This window comes from Archocentrus centrarchus, chromosome 7 (assembly GCF_007364275.1).
Source record: "Archocentrus centrarchus isolate MPI-CPG fArcCen1 chromosome 7, fArcCen1, whole genome shotgun sequence".
NCBI classification, from domain to species: Eukaryota; Metazoa; Chordata; class Actinopteri; order Cichliformes; family Cichlidae; genus Archocentrus; species Archocentrus centrarchus.
Window position 1 is genome coordinate 29983136 of NC_044352.1, and position 17041 is coordinate 30000176.

The 17041-nt window shown below is 43.9% G+C and overlaps 3 protein-coding genes across 5 annotated transcripts in view; 1 reads left to right on the forward strand and 2 right to left on the reverse strand.

Annotated features, from left to right (window-relative positions):
* The first annotated feature begins 1174 nt into the window (after positions 1-1174).
* LOC115782458 (paraneoplastic antigen Ma1 homolog) lies at positions 1175-2150 on the forward strand. The gene is made up of 2 exons (XM_030732636.1): positions 1175-2009; positions 2125-2150. The coding sequence occupies exons 1-2, from the start codon at positions 1175-1177 to the stop codon at positions 2148-2150; spliced, it is 861 nt and encodes a 286-aa protein (XP_030588496.1).
* An 8923-nt stretch (positions 2151-11073) lies between these two features.
* LOC115783721 (serine/threonine-protein kinase pim-2-like) overlaps positions 11074-17041 on the reverse strand; it is a 32580-nt gene continuing 26612 nt past the window's right edge. The window contains exons 3-5 of one of the 3 annotated variants that reach the window (XM_030734683.1): positions 11618-12122; positions 11342-11515; positions 11074-11213 (exon numbers count right to left, since the gene is read on the reverse strand). In XM_030734683.1, the coding sequence (XP_030590543.1) occupies positions 11101-11213; positions 11342-11515; positions 11618-11789 (459 nt within the window). In that variant the 5' untranslated portion in view covers positions 11790-12122 and the 3' untranslated portion in view covers positions 11074-11100. Of the gene's footprint in view, positions 11214-11341; positions 12160-17041 lie in introns of those variants that run through there. The other 2 variants (XM_030734681.1, XM_030734682.1) reach the window with 2 other exon arrangements.
* Positions 11859-13852, reverse strand: LOC115782459 (uncharacterized). Its single transcript, XM_030732637.1, has 5 exons — positions 13718-13852; positions 13167-13547; positions 12349-12440; positions 12216-12263; positions 11859-12122 (listed from the first exon to the last, which is right to left on the reverse strand). Exons 1-5 carry the CDS (start codon positions 13770-13772, stop codon positions 11859-11861), a joined length of 840 nt encoding a protein of 279 aa, XP_030588497.1. The 5' UTR covers positions 13773-13852.

The window sequence follows — 17041 nt, forward strand, 5'->3', positions numbered from 1 at the left end:
AAGTTAATGTTTGTGAAGTGTTTGGTGTAAAGTTATACCATGTGAACTCTGATTGGCTGATGAGCGAAGCGAACGTGAGGGGGGAGGAGATTGAGAGAGCGAAGCAAACGTGAGGGCGAAGCGAGAAGCAGCTTGTGCTCTCTGGCGGACATTAAGTGTCATGTCAAATATATACTGATAGCGATTAGCTAACAGTTTTGCAGAGAGACTGTTTCCAGTTGAGGACATCACATACAGTAGCCTCTCCTGTCAGTAAGAGGCTGGGGCTGTTGGTTTGTTCGACAAAGAGCTGGACTGTGTTTGTCGCTGACGCAGAGTTGGATTTACTTTTTGCCGACGCAGAGTTGGATTAAGTTTTTGCCGCTGTGTACAGGACTGGACTTTTGTGGAGTTAAGGTTTTTTTTACCACGAGGCTCCTACGTGGCCTGTGGGACTGCTAGCAGCAACAAGGGAGTATGGACTGCCGAGAGTGAGTATCCCTATCCGCACGCTCACATCGCGTACACTAGCTAAGACTGTGAACTCACTAACTCTGATCATCCGCCATTATCTGAGGATCAGGCCTGCAACGGGTTATTTTAGGGTATTGCCGGCTTTTTTCTTTAATGTTTTCTTTTGTTTTTCACTTCATGTGGGCCCACACAGGTAAATGTGTTTGAAGTTTCACAAATATTTGCAGTTGTATGGAGTTTCACCCTCAGTTTGTTTAAGTGGGTGGGTTTCCTGTTAATGTGCCGCTGACGTTTGTAAATAAATACTGTACTTTGGGCACTATTTCCTTCGTTCATTTGTGGTATTAATAAGAGTTTTATTTGAGTGTGAGGGATTTACAGCGCGAGAACTTAAAGGTAAAAACACACAACAATTTGCTAAATAATTTTACGTTCAGTTGTCAGATCCAAGAGAGTGAAAATTTCCCTAGTTGTGTGTTATTAAAGGGAACGGACCCAGGGCGCTGTATCTCAGTTCAAGGGGTACATAGGAAGCGCTACATAAATGGAGGCACCGCTGGGATTTTAATGTTGAAAGTGTTTTATGTCATGATGTTCTTTGCATGTAAACCCTTTAGTAACTGTGTGAGTTAATGGTTATTGTTTTCATGCCTTGCCATTGTTAAACGCCAACCCCATGTTTGCGGCTATTATTGTAATAACTTGTTAAGTAAGAAAAACCATGTCTCTATTGCAGAACTGGTGTAAAGGGGAAGGGGTAGACCTAAACCATTCCATTGTGGTTAAACGGGTCCCCATAGACACCACAGTAGAGCATATTGAAGAGACTGTCGGAGCTATTAAGGCCCTTGGGAGAGTGAAAGTTAAGGGACGGATGTTTGACCCAGATTCACACTCGTTAATGGTATTGTGTGAGTGTAGTGAACGAGTGAACACTAAAACCATTCCCCTGGATGTACCTGCTGGGGAGGGAGGTGAGCTTTGGACCCTGCATGGCCCCAGTGAGGGGGAAGAGACCCCTGCCAGCGCTCCAAGGACAACCACTGAACCAGAACCAGAACTCTCAGATCTAGCCGGAGGGAACTCGGCGGAGTCCAATATACGAGCAGTAGGAGACTTGCTAGCCAAAACCATGAGGCCCACTTCCGAGAGTAGTGTTTTTCGACGGCTGAGGATATATTCTGGAATTACTCCCGCCCCTGCTGGGGAAGAGCACCTAGACGCCTGGTTAGAGCAGGCCCGATTGATGGTAGAAGAATGCGACTGCTCTGTTCGTGAAAAACGAAAGAGAATTGTGGAAAGCTTGAGGGGTCCTGCCCTAGACATAGCCCAAGCTGTGAGAGCTAATGACCCTGATGCAATGCCCAAGGAATACATTGAGGCCCTGGAAAGGGCTTTTGGGATCTCAGAGACCCCAGAGGACCTCTACTTTTCTTTCAGAGCATTGAGGCAAGGTCCTGGGGAACGACTGTCGGACTTCCTGAGGAGAGTGGAGCGATTATTAACTAAAGTGGTACACAGAGGAGGACTGTCCCCCAACCAGAGAGACAGTGCTCGTGTGGAACAACTCCTCAGAGGAGCTACCGAATCTGACATACTGCTTCTGCAGTTGAGATTACGAGAGAGAAAAAGCAACCCCCCTCCTTTCTTGACTCTGTTACATGAGATCAGAGAAGAGGAAAATCAACAGTTATTGAGACAGAAAACTGGCCCCCACCAAGCTAAACCTGCAGTCAGGCAGGTGAGGGTGGAAGAAGAAGATAAACAAATGGAGTGTGATGTTGGAGACTTAAAGTCACACATTAATGAGCTGCGGTCCCAGATGTCTGAGTTCACAGCAGGGCCAAAACCCACGCAAGGGAATAAGCAGTCTAAAGTGTCTCAAAGGGAGAAAGGAGACAAAATGACCATCAGCGGTGAGGTTCAGGCCTTGAAAAAACAGGTAGAGGATCTGCAAAATCAATTCAGTGTAATGTCTGTGGCCTACGCAGACTCTAGGGTGTCCAAGGAGTTTGGGTGGAAGAAAGGCTTCAGAGATAGTAGGGACAGTAATACCAGTCTCACACGTTCAAGTAATCCAGGAAAACCACAATCCCGGGTGGAAGGAGAGGATTTCTTCTGTTACCACTGCGGTGGAGATGGTCACATAGCCACACACTGTACAGCCCCTGAAGACACTGCAACTGTCATACAGAAATTAATTCGCTCACTAAGGAGACAGAAAGGAAGCAAACAGGAGCCCAAAACTCGAGGTACAGAGCCACCCAACACCCATTGTTCTGTCAAGCGGAGCACTGTAGATACGGAAGAAGCCACAACCCTCCCTGAGGGGTTAGTGGGAGAAGCGTCACTGAGTGAGGTGATTATCGAGGGTCAACCAGTAACAGCACTGATGGATAGTGGCTCGAGTGTCACCTTAATATTCGAAAGCTGGTACTCAGCACACCTGTCACACTTGCCCATCCATCCCATTTCTAGCCTAGCCCTTTGGGGCCTGAGTGAGTCTAGTTATCCCTACAAAGGATATGTGGCAATGAATGTCATGTTCCCAGATGATGGGACTCATCATGATCCCAAGACTGTGTTAGCTTTGGTGTGCCCAGACCCAAAAGGGCCAGAGCAGGCCCCAGTGATTATTGGAACAAATGCAAGGAGTTTTCATCATGGACCCAAGCATGGCACCAGCAGAACTCAGAGTTGTGGGCCAGCTCAAGCTTGGCGGGTCTGTGCAGAATCACCTGCACAAGTCAAAAAACCATTTTCCCCAGGGCCCATAGATGATGGTGTTGGACAAATAAGGTGGACTGGCCCCGGACCACTCCAAATCCCCCCTGGTGGGGCAGTATTTGCATCCTGTAAGGTGACTGCAAAGGAGTCATGGGACCAAGATGTGTTAATAATTGAGGCCCCCGTCAAAACCCCTCTCCCAGCCGGGGTTATGGTGCCCCCGTGTGTTCTCCTGCCTTCAGATATAAACAACAATGATTTTTCAGTGTTGTTTAGGAATGAGTCGCTGAAAGCCAAGTCAATTCCTAAGGGCACTGTCGTAGCCTGTGTCCATAAAGCCGAAATCGTGACTGCACTTAAGAGGAATGAGATCCCCTCTGAAGCTATAGATCCAGGATTATTCAACTTTGGAGATTCTCCAATCCCAAGTGCCTGGAAAGAGAGAATCATAAAAAAATTGTCTGAAAAAGCTGGAGTTTTTTCTCTGGGGGAATGGGATGTAGGGCTGGCAAAAGATGTAGAACACGCAATCCGCCTTAGCGACACACGACCGTTCAGAGAAAGATCCAGACGTCTTGCACCAGGAGATATAGATGATGTGAGGCGCCACCTGCAAAAACTACTGGCGGCTGGAATAATCAAGGAGTCACGCAGTCCATATGCGTCTCCCATTGTCGTGGCGAGAAAAAAGAATGGCACAATCAGGATGTGTATTGATTACCGGACCCTCAATGCCCGGACAATCCCAGATCAGTACACCGTCCCTAGAATAGATGAGGCCTTAGACTCCATGACTGGGAGTCGATGGTTTTCTGTGTTGGACCTGAGAAACGGCTACTATCAGATTGCAATGGCGGAAGAAGACAAGGAGAAAACAGCTTTCCTATGCCCACTTGGATTTTTCCAATTTGAGCGTATGCCTCAGGGCATAACCGGAGCTCCTGCCACCTTCCAGCGACTGATGGAAAAGGCCGTGGGAGACATGAACCTGCTCCAGTGCTTGGTGTATCTCGATGACCTGATAGTGTTCGGTAGGACACTGGAGGAACACGAGGAATGCCTCCTCAAAGTGCTTGACCGCCTGCAGGAATATGGCCTGAAAGTATCCATTGACAAGTGCCAATTTTGCCAGCCTCAGGTCAAGTACATTGGCCACATTGTGTCTGCTGATGGGATAGCTACCGACCCGGAGAAAATACAAGCAGTCACTCACTGGCAGCAGCCTACTGATCTCAAAACCCTACAATCCTTCCTGGGGTTCTGCGGATATTATCGACGCTTCATCGCCAACTACTCAGCTATTGTAAAGCCTCTGACTGATCTGACAAAAGGTTACCAACCAACCAACCGGGGCAAGCAAGCTGTAGCACAAGGGACCACCTATTTTAAGAAGTCGCAGCCTTTTGGAGACCGATGGACACCAACCTGCACCGCTGCTTTTCAGAAAGTAATCCACTGTCTTACACATGCTCCAGTGCTAGCATTCGCTGACCCAATCAAGCCTTACATATTGCATGTGGATGCCAGTTTTGAGGGCTTAGGTGCAGTTCTCTACCAAGCGTACCCGGAGGGTTTGCGCCCGGTGGCCTTTGCCAGCCGAAAGCTGAGGAACTCTGAAAGAAACTATCCAGTCCATCAGCTTGAGTTCTTGGCGCTAAAATGGGCTGTGGTGGATAAATTCCACGACTACCTATATGGCGTTAAGTTCACCGTGAGAACTGACAACCCACTCACCTACGTTCTCACTACAGCCAAGCTCAGTGCCACAGGGCATAGATGGCTAGCTGCCCTGTCTACTTATGATTTTGGCATACAGTATAGGCCAGGCCGAGAAAATGTAGATGCGGATCTGTTGTCCAGGAAGGCAAACCCTGAAGATGAGGGGTGCATACCCCCTTCTGGAGTGAAGGCTCTCTGCAAAACTGTGAGGGTCAGTGAGCCTTTTGACATCCCAAGTGGATGTGTTCTTCAACTTGGTGCATCACCCTCAGTCATTCCAGACCTATATGTGTATCCAGTCCAACTGGGTGAACCCCCGATGGAATTGCTGAGTAATCTAGACCTACAACAGGACCAGGATTTGGACGGAGCCATTGGAAAAGTGAAACAGGAAATGAGAGCCAGAAAGTGGCCCTGCACTATTTCGAGCAGCCACCCAGAGATAGCCCTTCTTCAGCGAGAAGGAGAAAAGCTCCAGCTGCGGAATGGGCTCTTGTACAGGAAGACTGTGAAGCCCAATGGTATGGAAATGCTCCAGTTGGTTCTTCCCGAAAAACACCGGCCACTTGTACTGCGGTCTCTGCATGATAATTTTGGACATTTAGGTGTTGAGAAGACCATGGAGCTGGTTCGAGAGAGATTTTATTGGCCCAAAATGGCTGCTCATATTGAGCAGTACATCAAAAGCTGTGGGAGATGTGTGGTTCAGAAGACTTTGCCCCAAAAGGCTTCTCCACTGCATCAGATAACCAGTAGCGGTCCTCTGGACCTGGTGTGTATTGATTTTCTGTCAGTTGAACCAGACTCACGAGGAGTCTGTAACATCCTAGTGGTCACTGACCATTTCACTCGGTACGCCCAAGCTTTTCCCACAGCTAACCAACGGGCCGCAACAGTAGCCAAGGTGCTGCTGGAGAAATTCTTTGTCCATTATGGCCTGCCAGCCCGCATACATTCTGACCAAGGGCGGGATTTTGAGAGTCTGTTGATAAAAGAACTCTTGACCATGTTGGGGATAAGGAAATCCCGAACCACTCCTTACCACCCACAGGGAGACCCCCAGCCAGAGCGTTTCAATCGTACTCTCTTATCCATGCTTGGGACTCTTGACCCAATGCGAAAGCAGAGCTGGAGCCAACATGTAGCTAGTATGGTGCATGCCTATAACTGCACCCGTAACGCAGTGACAGGCTATTCGCCATATTTCTTAATGTTTGGCAGAGAGGCCCGTCTGCCCATTGATGTGTGTTTCGACATATCCAAGGATGGCAGAGAGGTAAAAGACTACCACCAGTATGTGGGCAGGTTAAGAGAGAAGTTACGTCATGCCTACCAACTAGCATCTGAAGCTTCGCAAAAGAATCATCAGAAAAACAAGCGAGGCTATGATATGAGGGTCAGAGTGCACGACCTGCAAGAAGGAGACAGAGTGCTGGTTCGAGCCCTCGGGATTCCAGGAAAACACAAGTTACGAGAAAAGTGGAATCCTCAACCATATATAGTCATGGGGAAACTTCCAAATCTCCCAGTTTACCGAGTAAAGCCTGAAAGGGGGAGAGGGATAGTAAAGACTCTTCACCGAAACCATCTTTTACCCATAGGATTCTGGGTTAGGATGCCAGAAAATCGAGACGAGAAGTATACACCTCAGAGACCATGCACTAGAGCAGCTAATGCGTTGAGTCAAAGGAGGGAGCAACAAAATGCAAAGCAAAGAACTGATGAGAAAGAGCACAGTGATCCAGAGAGCGAGGAGGAGGATCTTCACTGTTCCCTCAGAAGAACTATGAATACTGATTGGTCTGATCTGTCCCCTTTATTATGTCCCTTGAACCGGGCTAGAAGTAAGCCGGAGGTGGTGGACCTGGAAAGAGGTGATGTCCAAGGTGCCGATGGCAGCGATGAAAGGATTGCTGACCCAGTTTTAGTGGCTGGAGGGAGAACTGATAGTTTCATACCACCATCAGAGGACCCTGTGGTGGACACAGGACTGGATATGGGAGACGTCCCAATGCCTAGTGAGCCCAATGATGGAGTGGATGCTGACAGTGGTCCAGTTGCTAAACGGGTTGTAAGGCCAGTCATTCGTCTAAGTTATGATGAACCAGGAGAACCTATGGACAAACCTCTGGTCATAGTCCAGAGAGGGATGAGACTATGCATCGCCAGCGAGACAGAGAACGAAATTGCTAAGGTACCTGTGCCTTTGTACAGTTTCACAGTTTGGTGTCCCACCTGCAGCGGGGACAACCTCGAGAAGGTCACCTGATGACCATTGTTTCTCCCTGAATGGGAGAACTGACTGGCTGGGACAGCCAGACTTTTAGAAGGGGGAGGATGTAACCCCGGGGTAAACCCCCCCAGTGTTAAAGTTTTGGTGAAAATGTGAAATTTTGATTGAGATCCTAATAAATTGTGTTAAGATTTTTTCCCTTTTTCATAGTGGGTGTCAATGTATAAAAATAAGTTGTATTATGCATACTGTCTGCAAGTATTTACTTTGTGATGGATTAAGTTAATGTTTGTGAAGTGTTTGGTGTAAAGTTATACCATGTGAACTCTGATTGGCTGATGAGCGAAGCGAACGTGAGGGGGGAGGAGATTGAGAGAGCAAAGCAAACGTGAGGGCGAAGCGAGAAGCAGCTTGTGCTCTCCGGCGGACATTAAGTGTCATGTCAAATATATACTGATAGCGATTAGCTAACAGTTTTGCAGAGAGACTGTTTCCAGTTGAGGACATCACATACAGTAGCCTCTCCTGTCAGTAAGAGGCTGGGGCTGTTGGTTTGTTCGACAAAGAGCTGGACTGTGTTTGTCGCCGACGCAGAGTTGGGATTTACTTTTTGCCGACGCAGAGTTGGATTAAGTTTTTGCCGCTGTGTACAGGACTGGACTTTTGTGGAGTTAAGGTTTTTTTTACCACGAGGCTCCTACGTGGCCTGTGGGACTGCTAGCAGCAACAAGGGAGTATGGACTGCCGAGAGTGAGTATCCCTATCCGCACGCTCACATTGCGTACACTAGCTAAGACTGTGAACTCACTAACTCTGATCATCCGCCATTATCTGAGGATCAGGCCTGCAACGGGTTATTTTAGGGTATTGCCGGCTTTTTTCTTTAATGTTTTCTTTTGTTTTTCACTTCATGTGGGCCCACACAGGTAAATGTGTTTGAAGTTTCACAAATATTTGCAGTTGTATGGAGTTTCACCCTCAGTTTGTTTAAGTGGGTGGGTTTCCTGTTAATGTGCCGCTGACGTTTGTAAATAAATACTGTACTTTGGGCACTATTTCCTTCGTTCATTTGTGGTATTAATAAGAGGTTTATTTGAGTGTGAGGGATTTACAGCGCGAGAACTTAAAGGTAAAAACACACAACAATTTGCTAAATAATTTTACGTTCAGTTGTCAGATCCAAGAGAGTGAAAATTTCCCTAGTTGTGTTATTAAAGGGAACGGACCCAGGGCGCTGTATCTCAGTTCAAGGGGTACATAGGAAGCGCTACATATATATATATATATATATATATATATATATATATATATATATATATATATATATATATCCTGAAGTAAGCTAAGTAAACAAAAAGAAAGTCATTGTGCTAGACTCACAACGTGTGACGGTGGAGACCAAACTGTACACCACAGTTAATTTGTGAAAATGGGCTAGTTATTCTGAAACGTGACTGACATCATGCTTTTGTTACAATATATCGTTTTTACTCTTTTCAGATGTACTCAGTGAATTTAAGAATTATTTAGGAGGCCTGATAGGTTTGTGTTCATGCAAATCAGGGCTGTGTTCAGTAGACTTTGTTTAAATTCAATTTTGATAAACAAAATTACAATATTCACTATCTGTCACGTAAACAAATAATTTAAAATGTATAATAATCTTTACTTTTCTCTTTATTGTTCATTAGGTTCCCAGCACAATTAGACAGTTTACCTTCTGTGGCTCAGTCTTTCTCCACAGAGGTGATTCTCTTGCCAGACCATCCAACTACACATGTGCCATGACAGAAAAGCCTGGCTTTTTGAAAATGGACATATCAAATCTGCACTGGAGTTTTGCTGTGACTAGGACAAAGTTATGCAGGCAACAAGGGCTGCCTTCCAGCCAGTTGTGGAAGGATGCAGGTAAGCTGTAAAAGTGAGAACATGTAAAAAGTAATACACTGTGAGAAGTCAACTTTGGTTGATGCCATTAATTATCTGAGAATAGCCAAACTGGAAGTTGTGTTTTCAGAGGTGTCTCCCACTGAAAACCCTGTAGTATGTCCAGATGAACAGATTCAACTTCCTTCCATTTTTTTTTTCACCTGGATGATTAAGCATGCATCAAGAGTTTGGGTGGTATTTAAAATGTATTTTTGCTGCTGCTCATTTTTGACAAGCTAGTCGGGATATTTAGTTACCTTGCAGGGTTACTGTAGGATATATTATGATTTTACATGTATAATGCAAAACTGACTGAATGTATTTTTATTTCAGTTTTTCTGCTCACAAAAGATTTATCAAAAATCTTTGCATTATGCACCTTAAATCACACTGACAGCTCTGAACATTCACTGTGATTCTGTTGTATATTGTGATTATCGGATCCTGCTTAAAATGATGGATATGAATTAACTGGATAATGTGAACTGTAGATGTTTTATTGCCACAGTTGAAGGTTAAAAACTGGCAGAGCATCATTTCTGCGCTCTGTCTTTCTAACATTTTTGGCTTTTCTTTTCTAAAGAAACGTTTAAGCCTTTAAAAAGTTCTCCTCCTCACTCCGAGCAGGTTTTAACTTTAGAAACTCTAAAGGGCAACGATGCTTTGTGATTAACTTTTAACTTTAGCGCCTGTGACACTTGTTTTCTTCGCTCATGTGTTAAAACACAAGCATATCTGTTACTTTATGATGTTATTTTTTTATCTTCATAGAAAATGGACACAAGACCTCCAGGCATGGGCACAGATTCACTCAGCAGCTGGTTAAAGTCTTCATCAGAACACACACTTCTTATGGTGCTTTGCACATTGTTTGCTCCTCATTGTCTGTGAAAAGGAAGAGCTAACAAAACAAATGCAGCAAATGCACTTTTATCTTTAAGTTTGTCAAATCCCTGATCATTAAATGCTCTTCTGTCAGATGCTGCTGGTGTGTCAGATATGCACAAGGTGTCAAAGTCTCATCAGCCTGAGAGGGCTGTGGACATCTATTTGTCCTGTTCTAATAAACCCAAATTCCAGGAACTCCTTCTTTAGATCTTTTCAGTTTTATTCATATAGCCAAGCCAAGCCAATTTTATTTATAAAGCACTTTAAAAACAGCAAGCACTGACCAAAGTGCACCAGTCAACAAATCCTGTCTCATGGCACTGCATACTGTAAGGTAGAAACCCTACAGGTTTAATCTAGGACAGCACCAGTTACCTTAGCTGCAGGTAACTAGTGACTGTTGAGGCCTCAGATTAAGTGACATTATGTTGAGCATTTCTACCCCTGTCTTGCCAACACATTACTGTTACGCCAAACTCCAACCTCACTGTGGTCTGTGGTCCATTCTGTGCTAAAACTAATGTATTCATTTACATTTGTGCTGTTTTAAATAAAAGCTGTCAAGGCCACTGACCATAACAGGTGGAATCAATCAGACCAATAAGAGCAAAAACACTAAAGACAAAGCTCAGCAACATGGGAAATAACATGAGCAAATGCAGCTTTAGAGAGGGGAACAGGTAACATTTGTTTACACGTGTATTGTTTGAAATAATAGTTGTCAAGGCTACTGACCTTAACAGGTGGAAATAATTTAACAAAACTCATTTCAAGTAAGTTTGATCCAATTTGTTTTTATTCATTTTTTTTCTAGTCCAATTTTGGGCCGAGTTATGTAGTGTTTGGCCCAGGTTAATAATAATGATAATAACAAAAAGAATAACAGTAACAATGAAAAGAATATAAAGAAGAATAACTAATAATAACTGTCAAAACGACCCCCTATGAGCAAGCACTTGGCGACTGTGGGAAGGAAAAACTCCCTTTAAACAGGAAGAAACCTCCGGCAGAACCAGGCTCAGGGAGGGGCAGTCATCTGCCGCGACTGGTAATTATAAAGTAATTAATTGAACAAAAGTAAATAAACAAAGAAGAAATAAGTAAATAAAGAAATGAAAGGGAGATCAAAGTCCAGGCATCTTAGCAAGTGTTTAAGGTGTGACTTGAGTTTGATCCTGCAGCCAGGGGTGCTGCTGAATCTGCTCCAAGGTGGCCCGATGTTGTGGGCTTCGAGTTAAACACTGCTTCAAAAAGTTCCGGCAGTCTGAATAGAGAGAGGACAGAAAACAAAGCAAAGATCAGGATGGAAACGGCAGCAATCTTTTGGAACTTGTAAGCAAAATGTTTATACAGTATCAGCACCAAAACACAGAGATTCTACCAATGTCTCACCTTTGTGTAGGACTTTGTTAAAAGGTCTTTTCTTGCGGACGAATCTAGTGGTACGAAATTGATGCACTCCGTACAGCATTTCGTACAGCAGCGCGCCCAGCTGCCAGACTGTGGTGGGGATAGCCTCATACGTCCCTCGTGTGAAAAACTCTGGAGGGGCGTACGCTGAGGTTCCTGCAATGCACAGACAGAAAGGAAGGATGAGGAACAGGTTCAGACTGAAATCAAAATCATCAGAGCAATGGCTGAATGAAGAGCACAAGCCAGATGTCATACCAGAGAAGACGCATTGTGGCTCTTCCTGTACCCAGCAGCCACAACCAAAGTCTATGATCCGCACTCGCAGGTCACTGGAGCCGGTTTCGAGGAGCAAGTTTTCTGTCTTGAGATCCCGGTGGAAGACCCCTTTGTTGTGCATCATTATGGCTGCGTCAACCAGCTGCTTCATGATGTTCTGAAACACAAAGAGAGCAGTCAGAAGTGAAGAAGGGACTGATTCCTGTCAGTGTGGCAACTATCAAACAAGCTCTGTGGAGCTTCTCTGGGCTGGACTATATACCTTAGCAACATGCACGTCCAGGGGTACACCATTGTTCTCTAGATAGCTATACAGGCTCTCACATGGCACTGGTCTCTCCATGATCAGAAGGACCTCCTTCTCTAGCTCAAAGTAATCTAGCATTGAGATAGCTGGAGAAGTGCCTACTGACAGGGGTTCACCGCCCACTTTCTGCATTAGGAGAACCTCCAGTGGGATCTTGTATGTCTTCCCATTAAAGACCTAAAGAGGAGAAAAGTGAATGAGTATCTGGTTTCCTCATAAACAGCAAAGGTACAGGAAGGTGAAACATTTAAAAATGTTTGAATCACTCACCATTTCTTCATATTCCACATCTTCCTTTCCGATGTGTTTGATCGCCACCTACAGATCAGACAGGAGTATGTTGGTTAGTGCAGGGAATGGTGGCAAAGTGCATGAGATATAAGAACATATGCGTCATACTCACTGGGAAGCTGTCCATCATCAACCCAGCATAAACTGAGCCGAAGCCTCCTTCTCCGAGCTTGTGAAGCTCCTTGTACGTCGCCTCAAATCGAGCTACACAAACACAGATACAGTTGTAAATAAGTTGGAGCTTATAGAGTGTTTTTCTGCTCTACTTGAGCACTCAAAGCATTTTATACCACATGCCTCACTTCTAATCCCCCTCACTTACCTACATCTGAATATGTAATGGTTTTATCTTGAGATTAATAAACTGTTTTCACATATGAACTTTGCGACAGACATGTTTGTACAACTAGAAATACTGTGTGTGGTTTATTTGAAGGAGCTGACAGGAAAGAGCGTGCAGAAGGAAGCACCAAAGGTCCCCAATCGCTAGCTGTGAATTATCGCGTCGGCTCGCTGTTATTGTTAACATAACTTTGCTTAAACTAAAAGAAAATCCCAGATGCTTCCACAATATTCCCGTCACCTTCCGACTTCTTTGCACACAGCTGTATCGTGGAATGTATCTAATCCTACACGTTTGTGTCTGTGTATGTTAGCGCTGGCTAGAGTGATGTTAAAGAGGGCAGCCATCATGTAAATACTCAGCATTTTGACTGACCATTTGATGGCAGCACTTTGAGCCCTGAAACTGTCGTCTGTTTGCATCAAATTATTATGATTACTGTTAGTGAAAGAAATTCAGTAAGGGTAAATGTGACAAGTGTTGGTGGAAAAAGGCTTAAAACCTGCATGCTAATAGAGAATTTGCAACCCTGACTAAACAGTACAAGCTTAAGCTCACTGTTAGTGTCTATCACACTTTGAGTTTACCTCTGTCTTGTGTGAATGGGAGGAATGCGCTCCCACTGTCTGGTATGGAGGCTGATGGAGTGCTGCAGTCTGGGGAAGGGTCACAGGCACGCTCCCTGTTTGTTGACCCGGGAGTCTCTGAGGCCAGCAGCTTCTCAGCGTTGTCCTGCTCCGTCCAGTTAGCCCCCCTGATGGCTTCACTGGAGTTTGTGTGTCTGGGTTCACACTTTATCTTCTTTTCAGGTGTCCCCCTTTCGGTGCTGGCCTTCCTTTTGCCACGCTTTGCTGGCGCAGCCTCGGATGCCAGCTGAGCGGGTCCACGGGCACACCTCTGCCTTTTTCTGGGGGACTCTGGTCCTGTGCTGGCCTTCCTCTTTTTGGGGGTGGTGGTGCCACAGCTCTCTACAAATACGATAAAGCCAGTTATTATCAAGCTGCATGTACTGCAGTCATTCCTTAGTTCTATCATTAAATTATGTCCAAAAAGTCTGGGTGATGTTCAGTGTCACCAAGTTTTAATGTTCAACATTTTAAAAATCTAAAATAAATAAATCAATACAAAAATAAATTACCTGAATTTTGCTCAGAGGCTACAGGATAATCTACGTTTCTCATCTCAAAGGACATTTTTTTTTTGGAAACGTGTAAATTTGCCAAAAATACTGTGAATATTCAAGAGTTGAATCCAGCTGGTCTGATATCTCTGCAGAATGACTGTGAAAGTGAACTGAATGTTCTTAGGTTCTTTGTGGTGCCTTTGATGTCCAAGGTTCCATTTGGGCCTGTGTTGTCTCTTTATGATGTCAGATTAAAGAACAGGCTGGACATTCCAAACTAAGAGACCAACAGTGAAAATCTTTTATTAAAATGAATCAGGCAGTCAAAAGATGAATGATGATCAGAGATGTTCTCTTTTCAAATGTATCAAATGTTTCAAATGTGAATCCCCATAGAAATACTGTAAATACAGTGTAGCAATAAACTTTCCTCACTTTTATTAAATAAACCTTCTATTGTCCAGTCTACTAACTGTAAGCAATCATCAGCATTTTTATGGGAGATATTCCTGTGCTTCCTGTCAGCAACAACTGCATATTTACACATCCTGGAATGTTAGCTTTCCCACCAACTGCCTGTGTTACAATACCCAACAATACATTTGCATTACCATTTCAAGCAACATTTCAATCTGCTGACAGTATTTTACTGTTTCTAAAAAGTTAATACATTGACAATGGGATCCACTTCACTCTGACACAGTTACTCAGTTGCCGTCCTCTATCCTGGGGTTACAGGGCTGCTGGTTTGCTGTATTCTTCAAGTCATGTTATTTGTTATCAATACAGAAAATATAGAAAGTCCTCGGCTTCACAGTTCAACTGTATGACAACCGTCAGCTAAAATCCCACAGATAAAAATGGTACATACACAATTAATACTGTTCATTCTTGAAATTGATCTGAGGAAGCATTTCTCAACATCTGTCATTTCTATGTCCCAGTGTCAAAATAAAAACTCAAAATGTTATTCTTCTTAATTTAAGAATTCAAAAGCATATTAGATAGCAATGTTATGGGACCTGCACATAGCCAGCGATGTTCTGCAATGGAAATATTTTCAAATTAGGATGAACTGAAGAAATAGCTACACAAGGGGTGAACACACATTCTTACACAGGAGTAACTAAAACCATTCCAAACTTTAATTGTAACAGCTCAGCAACACTGGAAAAGGTTATCTGTTAGATAATTTGGGATAACGAGCTTTCCTTTGTGCCACTTCTGACTGTCCTATTAAACATCTTTAATGTCTACCTGCCATATCTTGTCTAAATTGTTCCTTCAGATAGTTTTTTTTTTTTTTTTTTTTGGCACTTGAGCCTTTATTGAGGCAGTTTCCCTCCATGTATATATACTTAAAGTCTGCTGCATAGCTCAAGTCCAGTTAAAACATTTACGATGCTTCAATGTTGTGAAACACTTCCAACACCTCTGATGGCGACTCCAACACCTTCCAGGTCATCTCTGGGTTCTGCTTGTTCATGTTTCACGGGGAAACATCATCACCATAGAGCTTCTTGGTTGTCCTCAACATCCTCAAAAACAACAACAACAAAAAACTTTAGTCCAAACACAGACCCGCCAGGAAAAAACAAAACAAAACAAAAAACTATCGCAGAGAAACTGCCAAGTGACGTTTAACGCACTCCCCAATTTACCCTCCCTCCAGACAGCATTTGTAGCTTTTTTTAGGTCTGATATTAGCTGCTGTTGGTATGTTGGCATCTTTGATCAATCATACACATAAAAAAAGGTTTTAATAAAAATGAAAGCTGAGAAAATAAGCAGCACCATAGCAACAAGCATTAGTTTTGACCACACAAGTACACACGTCAAAACCTTTAGCAACAGCACAAATTTGCTTTTTATGCACTTTGCTGCCTCTGTTTTCATTTTATTATTATTTTTTTTTACATGTTTCTATGATATAGTAAAGACTGCAAGGATTTCACAAGTTTCAACAGTTTTTGTTGGCAAATAAATACAAATTTTGTTTTGGCAGGTGTGCCACTGTCAAAACCTTTGACCACAACTGTATATGGGCCTCTGTCTGCGTGTGCTGAGAGAACATTTGATATTTTTTTCTTATTGTCAAATGTTTGGATCCAAAACAAAAAAGAACTGATGTAGTAACAAGTGTTGTGTGTGTATTTAAAGCCGGATTCATATTCTATGTACAGTATTTGTGTCACGTTTGGGGCTGTGTGCAGGAAGGGGTGGACCCAAACGCAGGACGCAGGAGACAAAATCAAACTAAAAACTGCTTTATTTACAGGTGACTTAGATAATGCAAAAAATTCAAAACACAAAACCTGAAATCTCAACCATAGCAGACTTAAATATGAAGCCTGGGAGAAATACTGAGAGAGACAAAACATGCAGCGCGGTGGTTAGCACTGCTGCCTCACAGTTAGCATACCATCTGGAAGGCCTGGGTCCGATTCCATCTTGGCCAGGGCCCCTCCCTCCCTCTCGCTCTGTGTGGAGTTTGCATGTTCTCCCCGTGTCTGTGTGGGTTTTCTCCAGGTATTCCGGTTTCCTCCCACAGTCCAAAGACATGCACTTACTGGGGTCAGGTTAACTGGAAACTCTAAATTGCCCATAGGTGTGAATGTTGTCTGTCTCTCTGTGTTGGCCCTGCGACAGGCTGGCGACCTGTACAGGGCAGGGTCATTATAGTTAACGAAAACGAACGAAATAACGAAAACTGAAATTGAAAAAACATTGTCGTTAACTGAAATAAATAAAAACTATAATTAAAAGGAAAAAACGATAACTAACTAAAACTGAATCGTGAGTTTACAAAACTAACTGAAATTATCGATAAACTGACTTTCATTTACTTGTTTTTTTTTTAAGCCTTGTGGATTGATATGAAATCATTGTTTCCGCTCTCCGAGTTTAAGCTGGGAGCGCCATCGGACAACTGTGTGAGTGTGTGCGCATGTGCGTGCGCTCACCGCGCTGGTCCGCAAAGTAATGGCTGCGGTCTGCCGAGAAAGCGGCAGAGACCCGTATGGAGGTTCTTTGAGTACAAGAGCACAGATAGAATCGAAAGTCTTGCTGTGGTTGATAAAAAATGTGCGGAACATTTCTCAGTCAGGAAAAACCAGCAACATCAAAGTCCACCTGAGAAGCGCACAACAGAAACCGCTCTGATCCTACCAGGTAACCTGGCCTGCGCCTCTGAGAAACGGGACTACTTGTCGGGTCCACGCAGCCCAGAAACTTGTGACTAAACTGTTTAGTCCTTGTGCGTTTCCGGCTACTTTATCAGTGAGAGAATAACAATCAGGAATAATAATCAAAGCATCAATATAAGGACTCACAACTGTC

Excerpts from the sequence above, each read along its gene's own strand:
- LOC115782458 (XM_030732636.1), top strand. The coding sequence starts at position 1,175 with ATGTCTCTATTGCAGAACTGGTGTAAAGGGGAAGGGGTAGACCTAAAC. Across the intron at positions 2,010-2,124 it reads CAACCAGAGAGACAGTGCTC|AGAAGAGGAAAATCAACAGT; the intron begins GTGTGGAACAAC and ends ACATGAGATCAG.
- LOC115782459 (XM_030732637.1), bottom strand. The coding sequence starts at position 13,772 with ATGTCCTTTGAGATGAGAAACGTAGATTATCCTGTAGCCTCTGAGCAA. Across the intron at positions 13,548-13,717 it reads AGCCTCTGAGCAAAATTCAG|AGAGCTGTGGCACCACCACC; the intron begins GTAATTTATTTT and ends TCGTATTTGTAG. Across the intron at positions 12,441-13,166 it reads CCCATTCACACAAGACAGAG|CTCGATTTGAGGCGACGTAC; the intron begins GTAAACTCAAAG and ends GTGTTTGTGTAG.